This window comes from Miniopterus natalensis, chromosome 8, assembly GCF_054644295.1.
Source record: "Miniopterus natalensis isolate mMinNat1 chromosome 8, mMinNat1.hap1, whole genome shotgun sequence".
NCBI lineage: Eukaryota > Metazoa > Chordata > Mammalia > Chiroptera > Miniopteridae > Miniopterus > Miniopterus natalensis.
This window is the reverse complement of record NC_142088.1, coordinates 48,479,276-48,496,795: the sequence shown is the minus strand read 5'-3', so window position 1 is coordinate 48,496,795 and position 17,520 is coordinate 48,479,276. Positions and strand designations below refer to the sequence as shown.

Genomic DNA, 17,520 nt, shown 5'->3' with positions numbered 1-17,520 from the left:
AACTACATAAAATAGTTTATTAGTATTTTTAATCACAGTAAAATTCCTTTCCATCCCCAAATGCGTCTCTTTCCTTGCCCGTTTTGTAAACAGTATGCTATGACCACAGCCAAATCAGGAGTTGTTTCAGTACTGGTACCTCTTATCTAATGAAAATATTTACAATAATTCTGGACCTGCTCACCAAGATAATAGAGGCAAAATTTAAGTATCAAAACCCAAGATTTGTTAGCAAGATTTGTGCTAAAAAAGCAGTGTTATCTTTAATGAACCCTTTGTTTTTCTGATGTGGGTTTTCTTTGTTTTCCCTCAACTGGCATACAGGTAAATTCTGAATAAATTTTAGTGTTCTGTGCTTATCTCAAAAAGTCTTTTTCTTAGTATCGCTGTTTGATTTCCCCTAATATTTTCAAAATATATTCATATCCCAGTGATCTGTATTTTTATTACTTTTGGGGGTTTTATTATGATATAAAGTTAATTTGTTGAATGTTTTGACTAATTTAAAAAATGCTCATTTGAAAGGCTTCCCTCTTTAAACTAAAATTTTGGCCTTTATCATGAAATAAAAATTATTCCTATATAATCTTTACAAAATAATTTGGATTAATAAATGAGAAATCATTTCAGAGTAATGACATTTATCACTAAGTTTCTTGAATTATTGTTCTTCTTAAGTGATATCTTTGAGAATAGAAAATTCAATTTTAGGTATAATGTTATATTATATAACAATATTATGTAAATATAATGTAATATTAACCTGGACATGTTACTTAATTACATACTGTTTTCCACAGGATCTGAGATTAGAATCTAGACAGATCTTACACCTTTTATAGTAGTTTATTCAAAACGGATCATAGACCTAAATGTAAAAACAAAAAAATTATATAGCCTGTAGAAGATAACATAGGACAAAATCGAGGTGACCTTGAATTTGGTGATGACTTTTTACATACAACATAAAAGCACAGACCATGAAATAAAAATGGATAAATGGGACATCTTTAAAATTAAAACTTCTGCTTTGTGAAAGACACTGTTATAAGAAGGAAAAGACAAGCCACAGCCTGGGAGAATATACCTGCAAAGGACATATCTGATACAGGGCTGTTCTCTAAAATATACAAAGATAAAAATAAAAACAATAAAATGAAAAGTAAAATAAATATAAATTAAAAATCAATAAAATATACAGAGAACTCTTTAAATTCAACAAAAGAAAATAATCCAATTGCAAAATAGGAAAATATCTGAACAGACATCTCATCAAAAAAGATATACAGATGGTAAATAAGCTTTGAAAGGATGTTCAACATCATATGTCATGAGGGAATTGCAAATTAAAACAGTAAGCGTACCACCACACACCTTTTAGAATGGCTAAAATCCAAAACACTGACAACACCAAATGCTATCAAGACTGTGGTTCAATAGGAACTCTCATTCATTGCTGTTTGGAATGAAAAATTGTAGAGCTACTTTGGAAGACAGTCTGCAGTTTCTAACAAAGGTAAACCTAGTTTATCATATGATCCAGCATTTATATGCACTGTTATTTACCCAAATGTGTCTTGACTTTTTAACTAGCCCAGCAAGATTTTGCCTCTGGAAATTTCTTCAGCCTAGTCTTCCTTGCATTTAATATCTTCAAGACATCAGTTCAGCTGTGTTTCTTGGCATCTTCTTCTTACCTGATTATGTTTGGATATGGTTTCAGATTGTTTATTTTAGCCTTGACTTGGCAACTTCTTAGGATGTTACTTCTGGCAATTGCCCATCAGATTCGTATTCCACAAACAAAGGCAATATTCACTGTACCCAACCAACCAGGCCCATTGGACTTGCCAGCATTTTCCATGTTGCCTCTTGTCTTTGTCTGGGAATGATTACCTTAATCAGCAATTGTTAGAAACCTTTAAGGTTTGGCTGAAGTACCACCTCTCTGTAAAGCTTTTATTTGCAACTCTAGGAGATATTCACTGTCTAAACTTCCTCAGTTTTTATTTATTTCCCCATCCACTCAAAATGTTGTCAAGAAGATTACAGATAAACATTAATTTCCAACTGTAATGGCTAATGTTTAGTCTTAATCTTGTTTGAATCCTTTATAGCATATAAACTGGTATCTGCTCCCTTCTTGAAACTCTCCTTATTTGGCTTCTTTGAAAATATTTTAAATTGTGAAATGAAGCATACATACAGAAAGTCACAGAAAGCTTATGTATAAAGTTTAATAAGTATTTGTAAAGCAAAAACTTGTGTCAGGAAATAGATAATTTCTAGCATCACAGAAGCTCATGTGACGCTCCCCAATTATAACTCCTACTCTTTTTGCCAGAGGTTACAATTATTCTGACTTTTATATTGATCTTTTTCTGTGTATACATCCTTGGATAGTTTTTCTGTTTCTAAAGCTTTATAAAGGGAACTCAATAGTATGCTTGTGGGATTCATCTATGTTGTTGTGCATATCTGTAGTTTTATAAAATTACTACTGTATCCCATTGTGTGAATACACTCTATTTATGTGTTCTGTTAATGGATTTTTGGGTTGTTTTGAGTGTTTTGTCTTTATAAGAAGTGCTGCTTTAGATATTCATATATATATATATATATATATGAAAATACACACACATCTACATGCATTTCTCTAGGGTCCAAAGAAATTATTATATCATAAAGTATGGATATTTTCAACTTCAATAGAAAATGCCATACTGTTTCAAAGTAGAGCTTCCAGTCATATGCTCCTGCTAGTACTATAGGATAAACTTGTCCTATTGATCCTATAGGATAAACTTTTATATTGATCTTTTTCTGTGTATACATCCTTGTCACACCAAAACATAGACTTGTCAACCATTTCAATTTTTGCCAAGGTGGTAAGAATATAGAGAGATCTCATTTTGGTTTGAATTTCTATTTCCCTACATTTATTAACCATTTGGATTTTTTCTTCCATTATATGCCTATTCAAGGTTGTTTTTTTGTTTGTTTGTTTGTTTTTTGCCTACTTTCCCATTGAGTTTTCATCTTTTTCTTAGGATTTGTAGATTTCATACTTTGTGGCCTCCACCCCGCACTCTCTTATAATGAATTTTCTGATTTTAATGTGATAAAATTTATTAATCATTTATTTTATGGTTAACAAATTGTTTTCTTACTTGGAATTAAAAAGACTGTTTCCAGACAAAATAGAGATAAAAAGCAGGTGTGTAATCTTACATGTTTAATTGGAAATTCATGACTTCATCTTTTTATTGTTTTTAAGCCTTTGCTGTCTCTTTTTCTGATTCTTAAGTGCTAGTTTTATGTAAGACTCCATCTGAATTCTCTTTCTTGCTCTATATCTTCTCCTTGATTGGTACCTTTCAATTTATTAGAGTAAAGGATTACAATATAGTGATAGTTCAAGTAATTTGAAATTACTAATGTTTAAGATGCCAAAGTTTGTGAATTATTTTAATTATTCAAATTTGTGGTATGTCTCAATATCTGATAAGGTAAGTTCTCCCTTACTGAGCTTCCTCAGGTATTATTGGTTATTTTTCTTTCAAGTTTTTCTTTATACATTTTAGGTTATTTGTTCAAGTTCTGTTAAAATAGTGACATAGAAAATTTGCAATTGTGTCAACTGTATAGATTAATGTGTCTATCTGGGTGAGGGGGATTACATCTTCTCCTCATTGATTCTGATACATATGTCCAGGGGATACCCAGGGCAATAGATCACACTTATGAATGATACTTTTTATATAATTTGGGAGAGCTGAAACCTGATGATATGTAAGAATAAAATAATGTCTTATTTATATTTGTATCTCTGATAACTAGCGCAATACCGCTCAATAAATGCTTCATATCGGTAACCATTTGCTAGGTATTTGCTCTATGCAAGGCACTATGTCATGTGCCCAAGATACAAAATGAGTAAATACGCGGGCTTACCCTACAGAAGATCCATAAGAGAAACACTTCTTATAAATAAATAATTACAAACAAGAGTCGTTCTTTGGTGTATGTGATTAAGGGAAAAAAGTGGTCAACTATATTTGGAGTAAGGGGGTATGGGAAAGTTTTTAAATCCTTGAACTGAGACTTGGGAGATGAGGAAGTATTCATCAGATAGATCGGAGAGATGATGATGTTCCACTCGGTTGGAAGAGTAAGGCAGCATTAAGTAAAAGGAGAGACTGGAGAACGTCTGGAAATTCAGGAATGAAGGGGCACACATGGCCTTGTAGTGTCGGTGGCAGAGTGTATTTAGAAGCCTGGCAAGAGAAATAGGCAGAGGTCAAATATCGTTTGGCTTTATAGGGTACTAAAATCTTTATCCTATAGGCAACAGAAAGCAATCAGTGAGTTTAAAGCAGGGGGGTAATGTAGTCAGATTTTCATTTTTGAAGAAAAGAAAGCCAGCAGTAAACAGGATAGATGAGGTGGGACAAGATTGGAGTTAGAAAAGAAAATGGTAAGAAGAATGTTCTAATGGTCCTGATGAGAGATGATGAGGGTCCAAACTAAGACTGTAGCACTGGGGATATTAAAGAGGGGGTGGATTAAAGAGATGTAAGGGCGAATCTAGTGATAAATTGGATGGGTTCTGAGATGACTAGATAGATAGCGCACTTACTGAGATAGATGATAGTTACTTCTTAGGGAACAAAGGAAAGGATAAATTCCATGGACATGTTGAGTTTGACATGCCTGTGGGAAGGATGTCTGCACTCTGAAAGAGAGAGATCAAGTGTCCTGATATAGATGTCAGAGCCTGCAATATACAGGGTGTCCCCAAAAATGTATACACACTTTGAATAATTATAAAGGCGGTGTTTATTAAAATACATTTCATTTTCAAAATGTAATAGAAATCAGCTGTTAAAGTGTGTATACATTTTTGGGGACACCCTCTATATATGTTATCTATCATCTATCTATCTACTTATCTATCACCTATCCATCCATCTGCCTACCTATCTATCTATTGGATGAAATCGTGAGGTCAAGGACAGAGTTCTGGGGATCCCAATCTTGAATGGGTAAATGGAAGGAGAACCATCAAAGGAAACCACTATATATAAAACAAATGAGGGAGGAGGGCCAAGAGAAAGTTAAGTCATAGAAAAGAAAGTGGCCAATGGTATCGAGTGCCACAGATAGGAACAGTAGAGCTGACAAAACTCCACAGGACTTGGCGTTACTAGGGACCTTGGTGAAATCTGGTTTATTAAAGACTGGTTGTTTCACACACTTAACTGAAAGGAAGGGAACTGATGAGATAACTCATTAGTTGAGGGTAGATAGAAAGTAGAATGAATTTTTAAAACAAGAATAGTATGATTATAAACTATGGTAAATAGACACAGAGAGATTATTAAGACAGTTAATAAATTAATGGTGATTATAAAATATATAACCAAGTAATTAGTATTGTAAATCTTTGTGACAGACCTGTGCTATACCCTAAGATTTACACACATCGTAAACACAAGCACTATGTGCTGGATGGAACTGAATTGAATTTGCATTGACATGTAAGTCATCATCTTCTTTGATCTGGAGTAATTTAGAGCTTAATTTGTGCTTTTACTTTTGATGAAGGTCATCGGACACTCTTTATTGGAGTTCATGTGCCCCTGGGAGGAAGAAAAAGCCATCGACGTCACAGGCATCGTGGTCATAAACATAGAAAGAGGGACAGAGAAAAGGATTCAGGATTAGAGGATGGAAGGGAGTCACCTTCCTTTGGTAAGAGTTCCCTTGTTTTTATTAAATTTGTGACCATAATATGTAATATTATACTTGTTTGTATAATCCAAATTAGCAATAATACCTTGTAGTCATAAAATTGTTTATATTTTTCTAAAATATATTGTGCTGGACAGATTGGGGAGGAGTGGGAGAGAGAAAGCTTGATCTTTATTTTCCTTTTGTGCATCTGCTTTGTGAAGGTGAGAATTGTTTTAGGTGTGTGGTCGAGGAAATATACTTATGTAGTAAAACTTAGTTGTATAAACCCTTGATAATTTATGCCAATAATAGTCATTGCTTTAAGTAGTTTGAAAATCCAGGAGGATATGCTTTATTAAATTCCCACTTATATTGCTAATCTGCTCAAATTTCATTCTTAGAATGTGAAATTTCTACTATTTTGAATGTTCTTCCTTTGAAAGTAGATATAAAATATCAACATATAGTGATATGGTAGTTGTTAATCATATCTGAGAGGCTTGAGAGCCTGTATACATGACATAACCAAGAACCAGGCTTTCAGTTCCCATCTCCTATGACCGTCTTCACTGCACCCAGCTCACCTACTCATCCATGATTACTTCACCTCTGACATCACCAAGGCACTCACCTTGCTCTCTGACCACAGCTTCTCTTCTTATTTCTGACCACGGGTTCTCTTCTTATTTGTTTGTGCAACTATTTGATCCCTCTACTTTTATTTCTGTCCATGTAGTAATTTTTATTTCTTTATCCTACTCTGATTTCAGAACTTGTAATCTTAGTAAAATTTTTGCTAATACTTTATATATCTGTTATAATTTTATTCGTAACTTCACCCCCACTTTAAAATCCATACTTATGTTAGGTTTTCCCCATGGCTCTGCTTTCTCTCTTCCTTCCTAAGTAGGCATGCTCTGCGGGACATAATCATTCAACTGGGTGGATTGTAACCATTTAAACTCATGACTTACGTGGATCTTCAACACTTCCTCCCAATCCTATTGCATTTCTTTGAGTTTTAAAAAAAATGATTTTTTTCAGTTTTCTTCCCCATTCTCCAACATCCCCCCTTTCACCATCACTTAGCAGATGCTTTGTACTTCAGAAGGAAAATATGTCACCAAAAAAGAACTCATTCAACGTCCCTCCTATTAAATATACAGATCTATGTGCTTACATCTGCAACTGTCCTTTTTTCCCTTTTAATACCAATAAGGGAGTTTTTTTTTTTTCAATTGTTTATTTTTTGTTCTTTCCCACCTGGTAACTTATACAATTTACAATCTAAATGTCCTCTTTCGCTCAACTGGATTATTCTCACCAGCTTTTAAACATGATAGAGTCTCTCCTATTTTAAACAGTTCCCCAACCTCCCTCAACCTCCCATTCCTCCATTCAGCTGTACAGCTAGTGGCATATGAAATTTGGGATAACAATTCTACTTGTAATGCAAAGAAAATATTTGCAAATCAAAGACTTGTATCCAAAAGAGCTATAAAGAGCTCTCAGAGCTCAACAGTAAAGAAGCAACCAACCTAATTAAAAATGGACAAAATATTTCAACAGATATTTCACCAAAGAAGACATATGGATGACAGATAAACACATGAAAAACTGTCAACAATAGACATCAGAGAAATGTAAATGAGCGCCACAGTGAGACAGCACTACATAGAATGGCTAAGCCACAACTGACGCCAAGTGCTGATGAGGAGGTGGAAGGAGTGCAGCTCTCGCACACTGCTGCTGGGGATGCAAGAGTGCACACACTCTGGAAAGCAGTTAGGCAGTTTCATAAAGTTACACATACACTTAACATATAACCTAGCAGTCCCACCCCTAGGTACTTACCCTAGAGATGTAAAGACTTAAGTTCAACTCAAAAACCCAGAGAAGAATACTTATCTCAGTTCTCTTCATAATTGCCCCAAACTGGAAACAACCTAAATATCCTTCAACAAGTGGATGGATAAGCAAACTGTGTACATTTCTACAATGGACTATTACTCAACAGTAAAAAGAATGAACTACTGATATACTCATGACACAGATACATTTCAAAATCTCAAATGCGTTCTGCTAAGTGATAACAGCTTGAAAAGGTTATATATCATATTTTTCCATTTATATGACATTTTGGGAAAAGAAAAACTATAAGCAACAGAGACCGGATTAGTCGTTGCTAAGGGTTGCGGGGAGGGTGTGAATGTGACTATGAAGAAACATCACAAGGGAGGTTTTTTATTCAGCATTGGTTTAGTATAAGTGAATTTTATTATAGTCTATTTTTCTGAATATTACCATAAAATATTACATATATAATGAGAGACGTGTTTATGTAAATAGTTTCCATGAGTGTTATAAATAATCCAAAATAATTATCACATTTGGTTTGACTTTTGATAATATCTATACATTATCTACTTACCCTTTTACATATGTATGCTCTTATATTCTGCTAGACTTAATGTAATGCTAAATTTAGTTTTAATTCCCCAAGTTCACTTTAGATGAGTGTGGCAGTGGAGGCAAGGGAGGCGTGAGTCTGGAGTGGTGATGGAGGAGGCGGCCGGGACATTTTCAGCTTGAAGCCCCGGTCATACATGCTCGTGTCTCTGACCTTCCACAGACACCCCGTCGCAGAGGGTCCAGTTCATTCTCGGGACCGAGGATGATGACGAGGAGCACATTCCTCACGACCTGTTCACAGAGCTCGACGAGATCTGCTGGCGCGAAGGTGAGGACGCCGAGTGGCGAGAGACGGCCAGGTGAGGAGTCCTGCTGGAGAGGGACACGGACTAAGGAACTGCCATGCTATTGGAAAGCAGGTTGCCGCTGCCCTGACCTTGCGAACAGCCAGGAGCGCTGCTAATTTCTGAAATTGCTCCTCTGGCCTGGGCATATCCTGTAGTGGGGATGGGTCAGAATGAACTCTGAAGGCGCTAATTATAGTAAATACTGACTCCGGGCCAACAGCAGCTGCAGTCTTAAAGATAAACAGTAGCATAATTTGTGTGTCATCAGGAAAACAATAGAAATCTAAAAGTAACTTCTTTCTTTGCGATTGCTGGCTTGTGCCCAAACTAGTGATATTATATGATAATTTGAGTGGGGGGATTTTTAAAAGGAAGGGCAAACATTATAAGAGGCTTTAGGTATAGTCCTGGATTTATGTACTATTTGGTGAAGATAAAAGTATTTTGTAATGTGTTTCTAGGATAACTATACATTCAAGCATAGTAGTTTTTCAAAATAACTTTATAAAAATTACTTTTCTATCATTTGTGATTAATATGTCTATATTGCATATAGTTGATAAATTGCTGTAAAAGAGTAGTAAGCTAAAATTTGCATTTAATTTTTATTCTTGCTCGTTGGCTCATTTATGTAGCAAACATTTATGAAGTATCTATTATGTGCCAGGTGCAATGGACATAAAACCCTAATGGAAAAAACCTTAGAATTTGCCTTTAAGAATCTCACAGTCTGATTTGAGGATTTAAACAAGTAAACAAAGTTATCAATAGTCTATAATGAATGCTGTGATAAGTATGCACAGCAATTGTGGGCACACCTAGGATTGTCACTTACCCATTGCTTCTCAAATTTTATTGTGAATGCCAATCATGAATCTTGTTGAAATGTAGATTGAGTGGGCCTCAGGCATAGTGTCAGATTCTAGCAATCTTCCAGGTGGTGTCACACCAATGTTTTTGGGTTGAGGACCACATTTTGAGTAGCAAGGATCTAAACCACAAGGGTGAATGGGAGGGAATCAAAATAGTTTCCCACTATCACTTAAAAATATATTTGGACCATTTTCCATGTTATCAGTGCAGATTTATATCATAATAACTGTGTAAATTATATGGATGAACTTTCATTTATTTATTTAGCCAGTTTTGATGGTGATTTAGGCTGTTTTATTTTTTTGCCATAATCATTGCTGCAGTGATTATTTATTCATATGTTTGGCATTATTTTGTTGGTATTTATATAGGGTGAATTTCCAACAGTAGAACTTAGGTACCAAAGAGCAAGCAGAGATTTTTACTTTGGAAAATATTGAAAAATTGTCTTCATAAGTTGTTTTGGTAATTTATACTTTAATTAACATTGTATGAAAACACTCAGTTTGTCCAAATCCTTGCCACGTTAAATCATCGAACTTTATTTTTATAGATGAAAAATAAATCTCATTGCTTTAATTTATACTTCTTTAATTATTAGTGAGATTGAACATATTTTCATATGTTTTTATTAATTAATTAGCTTATTTTAGAGAGAGAGAGAGAATATTATGCATGCATTGGTTGATTCTTGTATGTGTCCCTGACTGGGGATCAAACCTTCAACCTTTACATATCAGGATAACACTCTAACCAGCTGAACTACCTGGCCTGGACCTCATGTTTTTTTTTTTATTCCTGTGAACTAATTGCTTCTTTTCTCTACCCATTTTATGTAAAATCATTATTTTCCATATTTGCCTTTAAAAAATATATATATATATATCTTTATTGATTTCAGAGAGAGGAAAGGAGAGGGAGAGAGAGAGATAGAAACATCAATGATGAGAGAGTCATTGATCAAGCCCACAACCCGGCCATGTGCCCTGACTGGGAATTGAACCCCGATCGCCTAGATCCTAGGTTGACGCTCAACTGCTGAGCTATGCCCGGCCAGGACATATTTGCCTTTTTAAATACCTAAAATTGGTGGAATGTTATTCTGTATGAATTACCTTTTAAATAAAATATTTACAAAATCAATCAATTTCCTTATGATGCCTTCTGTTGCAATATTTTATATATAAAACTAAATTTGAAATAGTTTTTATATGACCTGGTTAATTTCAAGATTAAGAACCTTTACCTTATATTTTTCTTCCAGTTGTATCAAAAACTAAATACTTTGGAGTTTTTAATACACATGACATATGTAATCATCTTCTTTACTTGATAACACAGTAATCTTCACAAATTAGTGATATAACTATTGATATGACTTGTTAATAAGAAATTTAAAGTGCAAACCTCCCTGTCTATGGCCAGAAACATTAATCTTCAACTGGTTCTAAGAAATAGGTGTTCCTGTTTGTTCATTAAATTCCACATATGAGTGAAACAGGAACACCTATTTCTTATAATTACCAAGCAAAATAGAGATAGACTCAGACAAAGAGCAGGCAGACAGCTCCGGTTTTGGGGTGGGGTGTTGGTAGGTGGAGGGATTGAGCAAAAAAGAGAGAGAACTCGTGGACATGGACAATAGTGTGGTGATTGCAGCGGGGGTGGGGAGTTGATGATGGAGGGGGTGTGGAGGTGGAAGAGGGCATAGAGGGGATAAATGGTGATGGGGAAATAAGAATAGAAATAGGTGTTCCTGGATGACTAAAATTATTTCTTTTATATTTTTTCTTTACTCTCATCCCATATAATAAAGCTGAGAAGTAAGTTTGGAATATGTGTTTTGGCGTGAGAAACTCTCTTATTCTAAAAATGCTTGTTGATTTTTCACCTCCCAGATCAGATAGTCATCTGTTCCTTTTAACCAGTAACTTCTTGTAACTTGCCCAGTGTCATATAGCTAGGACGTGACAGTGCAATACTACAATCTAGTCTTTCACTCTGTCACAGTTGAGCAGATAGGGTTTTTATCATGTTCCAATGGATTGGGTTGAACAACGTGTTTATCCTAAACCACCAAAATGTGTTGCTATTTATTTATAAAGAATATGATGGAGGAGGGCCGATGGGGGGGGGGGGGGGGAGAGTAACCAAAGAATTTAGATGCATATATGCACAACCTAAGGACACGTACAATGGTGGGGAGAGGGAGTGGGAAGGGGGATGGGACGGGGTGGAACGGGTCATTGGGGAGAAAAAGGGACATCTGTAATATTTTAAACAAAAATAAATAAAAAAAAAATAATAAAAGTGATGATCCAGTTAATTATTAGTGTACTTGAATATTACTAGATAGGACGTGTGTTCTTAGCCATGCTTCTGGAACCTTATGCATGTGAATGCAGCTGCTTGGGGTTCAGGGAGACATCTGATGAGCAATCAGATAGTAACAGACATTGAAGAGGAGGAGAGATGAATTTTGGCTGAGACAATACGTCAGGGAAGAACAGGACGTATTTACTGAAGACTTAGATATGTAGTGGGTTTTAAAGTGGCAGAAGAAATTTTGTTCTGGTGGCCCTAATTCATTTGTGTGTTTTTAAAATTTTATTTAAAAAAAATTTGTTTTGTTTTGTTTTGTTTATTTTTGTTTAAAATATTACAGATGTCCCTTTTTCTCCCCAATGACCCATTCCACCCCATCCTATCCCCCTCCCCAGTCCCTCTCCCCACCATTGTCCGTGTCCTTGGTGGCCCTAATTCATTTCAAAAAGCTGATTTAGTTAATTCATTAATCCATCTAATTTTCAAATGCAACTTAATTCTAATAAATCATTATCATAACTATTTGAAGCGCTTCACTCTTTTGATTAGTATTCCAGGGGGATTAATAATTTCTCCCTTAATAGAAATAAAAAGCATATTTTATCAACACATTGCACCTGTCATATATTATATCTTGAATAATTCATTCCCACTGTTGTTGCCAAGTAAAACTTGAGCAAAGTTTTAGATTTTGAAGCTAAATTTTTGAATCAAAATTACTTAATAAATGTTTGTGAAAACCAGCTGTTCACTTTTAAAAACCCTAAAAGAAACCATATGACAAGGCCTAATGAAATCAACACAATTAGTATGTTCTGCTTATAAATAACATATAATGTTATTAATAGAAAAGTGCTCAGAGATACCACAGCTGTGCAATTGTGGAGACAACATGCTTGACTCACTGCGGTTGCCCTTTAAAAGTGCTTTCCACAAATGAGCTCAGAAGAGGCCAAGCAGGGGGTAGCAGTTAGGCCTCTGATACATACATGGTAGTGTAGAAAAGATTATTACTTCAAAATGATTTTATTGATGTTGTGAAGCATTTGATATTCAAAATTAGCAAAGGTTCAAGTCATCACGATTTTTCAGTGCAATGTGAGGTGGAAAGATAATATGGGTCAGGAACAGCTAATGTCGCTAAACTCTAGGTTTGGATCTATTTCATTTTCCTCTTTCTCTTTAAAATAGGCACTTTATGATTACATATGTTATTCTCAGGCCCCCACCCTAACCATGTCCCCACTCTAACTCTCCACATCCTCAGCTTTACCCAAAAGAGGATGTTTTTTTCTTGAGAATCCACAACTTCCCCCAACAGTATAATTTTGGATGGGATAGTAACCCCTTTACTTCCTATATGAGTAGAATCAGAGACTAACATTTATTTGGGAAGGCCAACTGAATTAGTGGGAATAGAATAAACAGAAAGAGTTAATGTCTTTGGAAAACATCTATTTCTAATTTGCAGAAGAAATTCATTTTGTAGATTATTAATATGAGTATTATAGAGATTATTATCAATTTAATCCTCAAGGAATTCATGAAACACCTATATTAAGTTGTTGTTTAGTACAAAGAGATTCCAATGTTTTAATCATGGATGAAAACAGATCCAGACATACTGGACATTTCTAAAGGAAATGAAGATATTCTCCTCAGTTTAATCTGCCCTTCCCCCATAGGAAATATTGTGCATTTGGCCTATAATCTTGATTTTTTTCATTGCCCATCACTTCTCATTCATGCCTGTGAGACTCTTGTTTGCTATGGTTTGCTATGCAAACAAATGTCAGCTGAGTTTATTTGAAAACTGGAATAAATTGCAGCACTTTAGGTCATTAACTGCAATCAGGCATTTTGCAACTGACAGCATATTTGGTGACTACAAATCTTGAAACAGGATTTGGTGTGCTCCTGGACTTGTTAATTCCTACTTTGATGTATAAAATGGAATGAAAACAACCCCCCCCAGAAAATAGCTATACTTATATATTTGTGTGTATATATATATATATGTTAATATAGTCTTTAAAATGTTTAAGTATCTTAGAGCTTTGGCGTTATTCTGAAGCTGGCATGAAGCACTGAACCTTGAAATGCTTAGTGACTTGCTATTTGTAACTTGTGGGTTCCTTTTTATGGAAAGGATCTTCCACTGCCTCCTGTAATGGTCGTGAAACCTGTGACTATATCAAAGCATTCATGCATATAACTTATCTGTGGTCATCTTAACAACCAAACTGCTTGGAACTCCCAGAGACTCCATTCTTTTTTCCCCCATAAGGCCAAGGGCCCAGTTTGAAGGAAATTATTCTAAAGGAAAGAATATACCTTTTGGATTTGTTTTTAAAATGTCTTTTCAGATAGACACATAGATCGATGGAGCAGAATAGAGAACTGAGAAAGACTGACACAAATACTGCTGAGTTTTGACAAAAGGAGCTATTATAAATAGAGGAAGATTTGTCTTTTCAACAAATGATACTGGAACAATTACAGATCAATAGGTAAAAAAAAAATTAACTTCAATCTAACTAAACCTTGCAGTATATACAGAAATTAATTGACAGTAAATTACAAATTTAAATGTAAAACATAAAGCTATGACAATTTTAGAGAAAGCATAGGAGAAAATCTTCAGAATCTGGGGCTAGATGATGAGTTTTAAGACATAATAACAAAAGCACAATCCATAAAAGAAAATGTTCATAAATTGGACTTAAATTAAAAACTTTCCTGTTGTGAAAGACCCTGTTAACAGGATTAAAAGACAAACTACAGATACGGAAAACATATTTGCAAACCACATATTTGACAAAAATATTATATATAGAATATAGAAAGAACTCTCAAAGTTCAACAGTATCAAAACAAACAAATCAATTCAACAAATGGGCAAAAATGCAGACATTTCACCGAAGAGGAGATACTATGAAAATTGACCACATAAAAAGATGTTGAACATCATTAGTAATTAGGTAAATGCAAAATAAAGCCACTATGAAATATCACTACACATGTAATAGAATAACTAAAATAAAATAAAAAGTAGTCATAAAGCAAATGGTGAGGCTGTGGAGACACTGGATCTCTCATCCATTGCTGGTATGGATGTAAAATGGTATAGCTACCATAGAAAACAGTTTGTCTGTTTTTTATAAAACTAAACATGCATTTACTATATGTCCAGCAGACAGAGTCTTGAGCATTTATTCCAGAGAAATGAAAACTTACGTTCACACAAAAACCTCTGCATGAGTGTTTATAGGCTCTTTATTTGTAATAGCAACAAACTATAAACAACCTAGATATCCTTCTGTGGATGAACAGTCAAACAAAGTCTGGTGTATCCATCCATACAATGGAATACTACTCAGCAATTAAAGCAACAAACCGTTGTTATGCACAACTTGGATGCACCTCAGAGGCATTATACTTAGAGGAAAAATTTCAAAAGGTTGAAAACTATATGATTCAATTTACATTAACATCCTTAAAATGACAAATATATAGTGATAAAGAGCAGATTAGTGATTGATGGAAGAGAAACAGGGTGGGGGTGAGAATATAAAAGGGAAGTATGAGTGAGATTCTTTGTGGTGATAGAACAGTTTTGTATCTTGATTGTGGTGGTGGTTACTGAATTTATCTTTACATAGTATAAAAATGCACGAGACTACATGCTCACATACCCCCCCACATACATTTTTTCAGGATTCTCAAATTTTAAATTTTTACTTTCAAAAGAGCCATGATAAAATGATGTAGATGTTTTGTTACTTATTTAATCATCTTCACTGTTACCTGGAAGTATAAATTTTAACTGTAATATTCCTTATTACAAAGGGTTTGCTAATATATATAGATCCAGAAGCCCACAAGTATTTTAAGAATGAATTTATTATTAGTGTTATCACAACTCACAAACAATATTATTGTATGGTTTAGTTTATAGCTTTATAGTTAAATAATTAAACAATATAATTCTTTAGTAATGTAGAAACATTTTTCAGGATTTCTTGCTTGAGTAAAATTTTTAAATACAACATTTTGGAAGTGATTTTATATATAGGGAAGATAGAATGTACTATAGTCAAGAAACATTAATTGAAGACATTTTTCAGTTAAGAGAAATCTATAGTCCCTGTCTTCTTTACTACCCAAGAGCCTGGAAACCAGATTTCAAATCTAACAAGGTTCTTCAGTCAAAATTACACCAGAATAAGTGCTGCTCTATAAGCTCCTTTCTTTTGCCCTTTTTGTCTAAAAACAACAGCATATGTGAATAGTATACAAGGTGATAAAAGATTTAATAAAAGTTGTATCCACTCTCTTGGTGCCATGTTTGTGGGTAATGTAAAATGAGAAAGAGAACAGAGAACATTTTTCAACTTGAGATTTGTTTGAGTCAAGGATGAAAATGAACGACAAAGCCTGGATTTCTTTTTATTCCCAGTTAGTCCAAGGCTCTTTCCACAATTCTATACCACCTCAAAATGTCTGCCAAGAGCTTGATCCTTTGAAATACTGACATTCATGATGTGACCATAGCTTTACTTCTGAACCTGGCAAGAAAGATTAATTTATTGTATTTATTAAAATTATATTTGCCCTCATGATTCATTTTAATTAAAATTTTTGGTGCTGGTATGAGTAGCTAAAATGGTAATCTGTATCAGTGTAAGAAAGGCTAAATTCTGTTAGAAAAAATATCCTGCAGTCTTAATAGTTTAAAATCACAAAGGCTTTTTTTGTGTCTCGTGATACATGTCCATCATGGAGCAATGGGGGCTCTGCACATCTGTTCATTGTAGTTGCTTAGAGGCCCCAGCTGGTAGAGCAGCCTCCGTCTTGAACATTTCTGACTTCCAGGACTCGTCAACAGTCACTTGACCTCACTCAGGGAGGCGAGGGAGCTAGATAGTAATATCTACTCTTTACTAAGAAAAGGGAGAGAACCAATTATAGTTGATGAATAATACTCTGCGATGGCCATCATATGATTTATGCAGTATTATGGCCCTGTTAAGGGCTAAAAAAGTTAAAAACCACTAATATGGAAAATTCCTAACTGTGTAGACAAATATTCTCTAAAATTGCTGTCAGTTTTAGAGGTGCTGTCAGTGATTTGGGGCTTAAATATAAGTTTTTTTAACCTTCAAGTGCTTTATAAACTCCTGACAGGCGTAGTTATTCTTCCCTATCTGTGAACTTTTGGCCGGCTTGACTTTTCTCCCCTATTGATTTTCTTTTCACTTCCCCAAAAGTTTTTGCTCCCTGAACACTGAGGACAGATCCATAGCTCTTTATAGTTCTTGGAACTCTGCACATTAATCATCCTGACTAGCCCTTTGGGTCAGTTATTTTTGGCTGATCCACTGTTTCCCTAACTAGTTACTGCAACATATTTGTCCTCTGTTGGAGTTGGATCTTTTGGTTACATAAAACAGTAATATAATATCATATAGAGAATTTGAGTGGTATTGCATGGAGGGAGGAAGTTAGGGCAAAATAACTTAAGTAGAGAATGAGGAAAATGGTGGGGGATGGGGGAGGAAAGGTAATTTATGCTGGGATTCATTAGAAATGTTGGAATTAAACTGGTCCTCTATTAGTATTAGAGGGCAGGTCTCTAAAAGAATGAAAGATTTGGTGCTTATGCCAAAGCCGTAAAATCAGTTTTCTCTTTATTCCTTGCATAATATCTTTAGAAACAATCTTAGATATTACTGTTTATTTCACTCCAAGAGGGCAGTGGTGTCCATTTGGCACCATGAAATCAAGGTTCTTTTATTCTCCGTTCCTGGCAAGAAGGCCCAGGGAA

General features: G+C 34.7%; 1 protein-coding gene across 2 annotated transcripts in view; it reads left to right on the top strand.

Moving 5' to 3' along the window:
• Positions 1-17,520, top strand: part of SLC4A10 (solute carrier family 4 member 10) — a 142,112-nt gene that overhangs the window by 28,738 nt on the left and 95,854 nt on the right. For both annotated transcript variants that reach the window (XM_087819813.1, XM_016196641.2), the window contains exons 3-4: positions 5,608-5,754; positions 8,369-8,507. In XM_087819813.1, the coding sequence (XP_087675939.1) occupies positions 5,608-5,754; positions 8,369-8,507 (286 nt within the window). The remainder of the gene's footprint in view (positions 1-5,607; positions 5,755-8,368; positions 8,508-17,520) is intronic.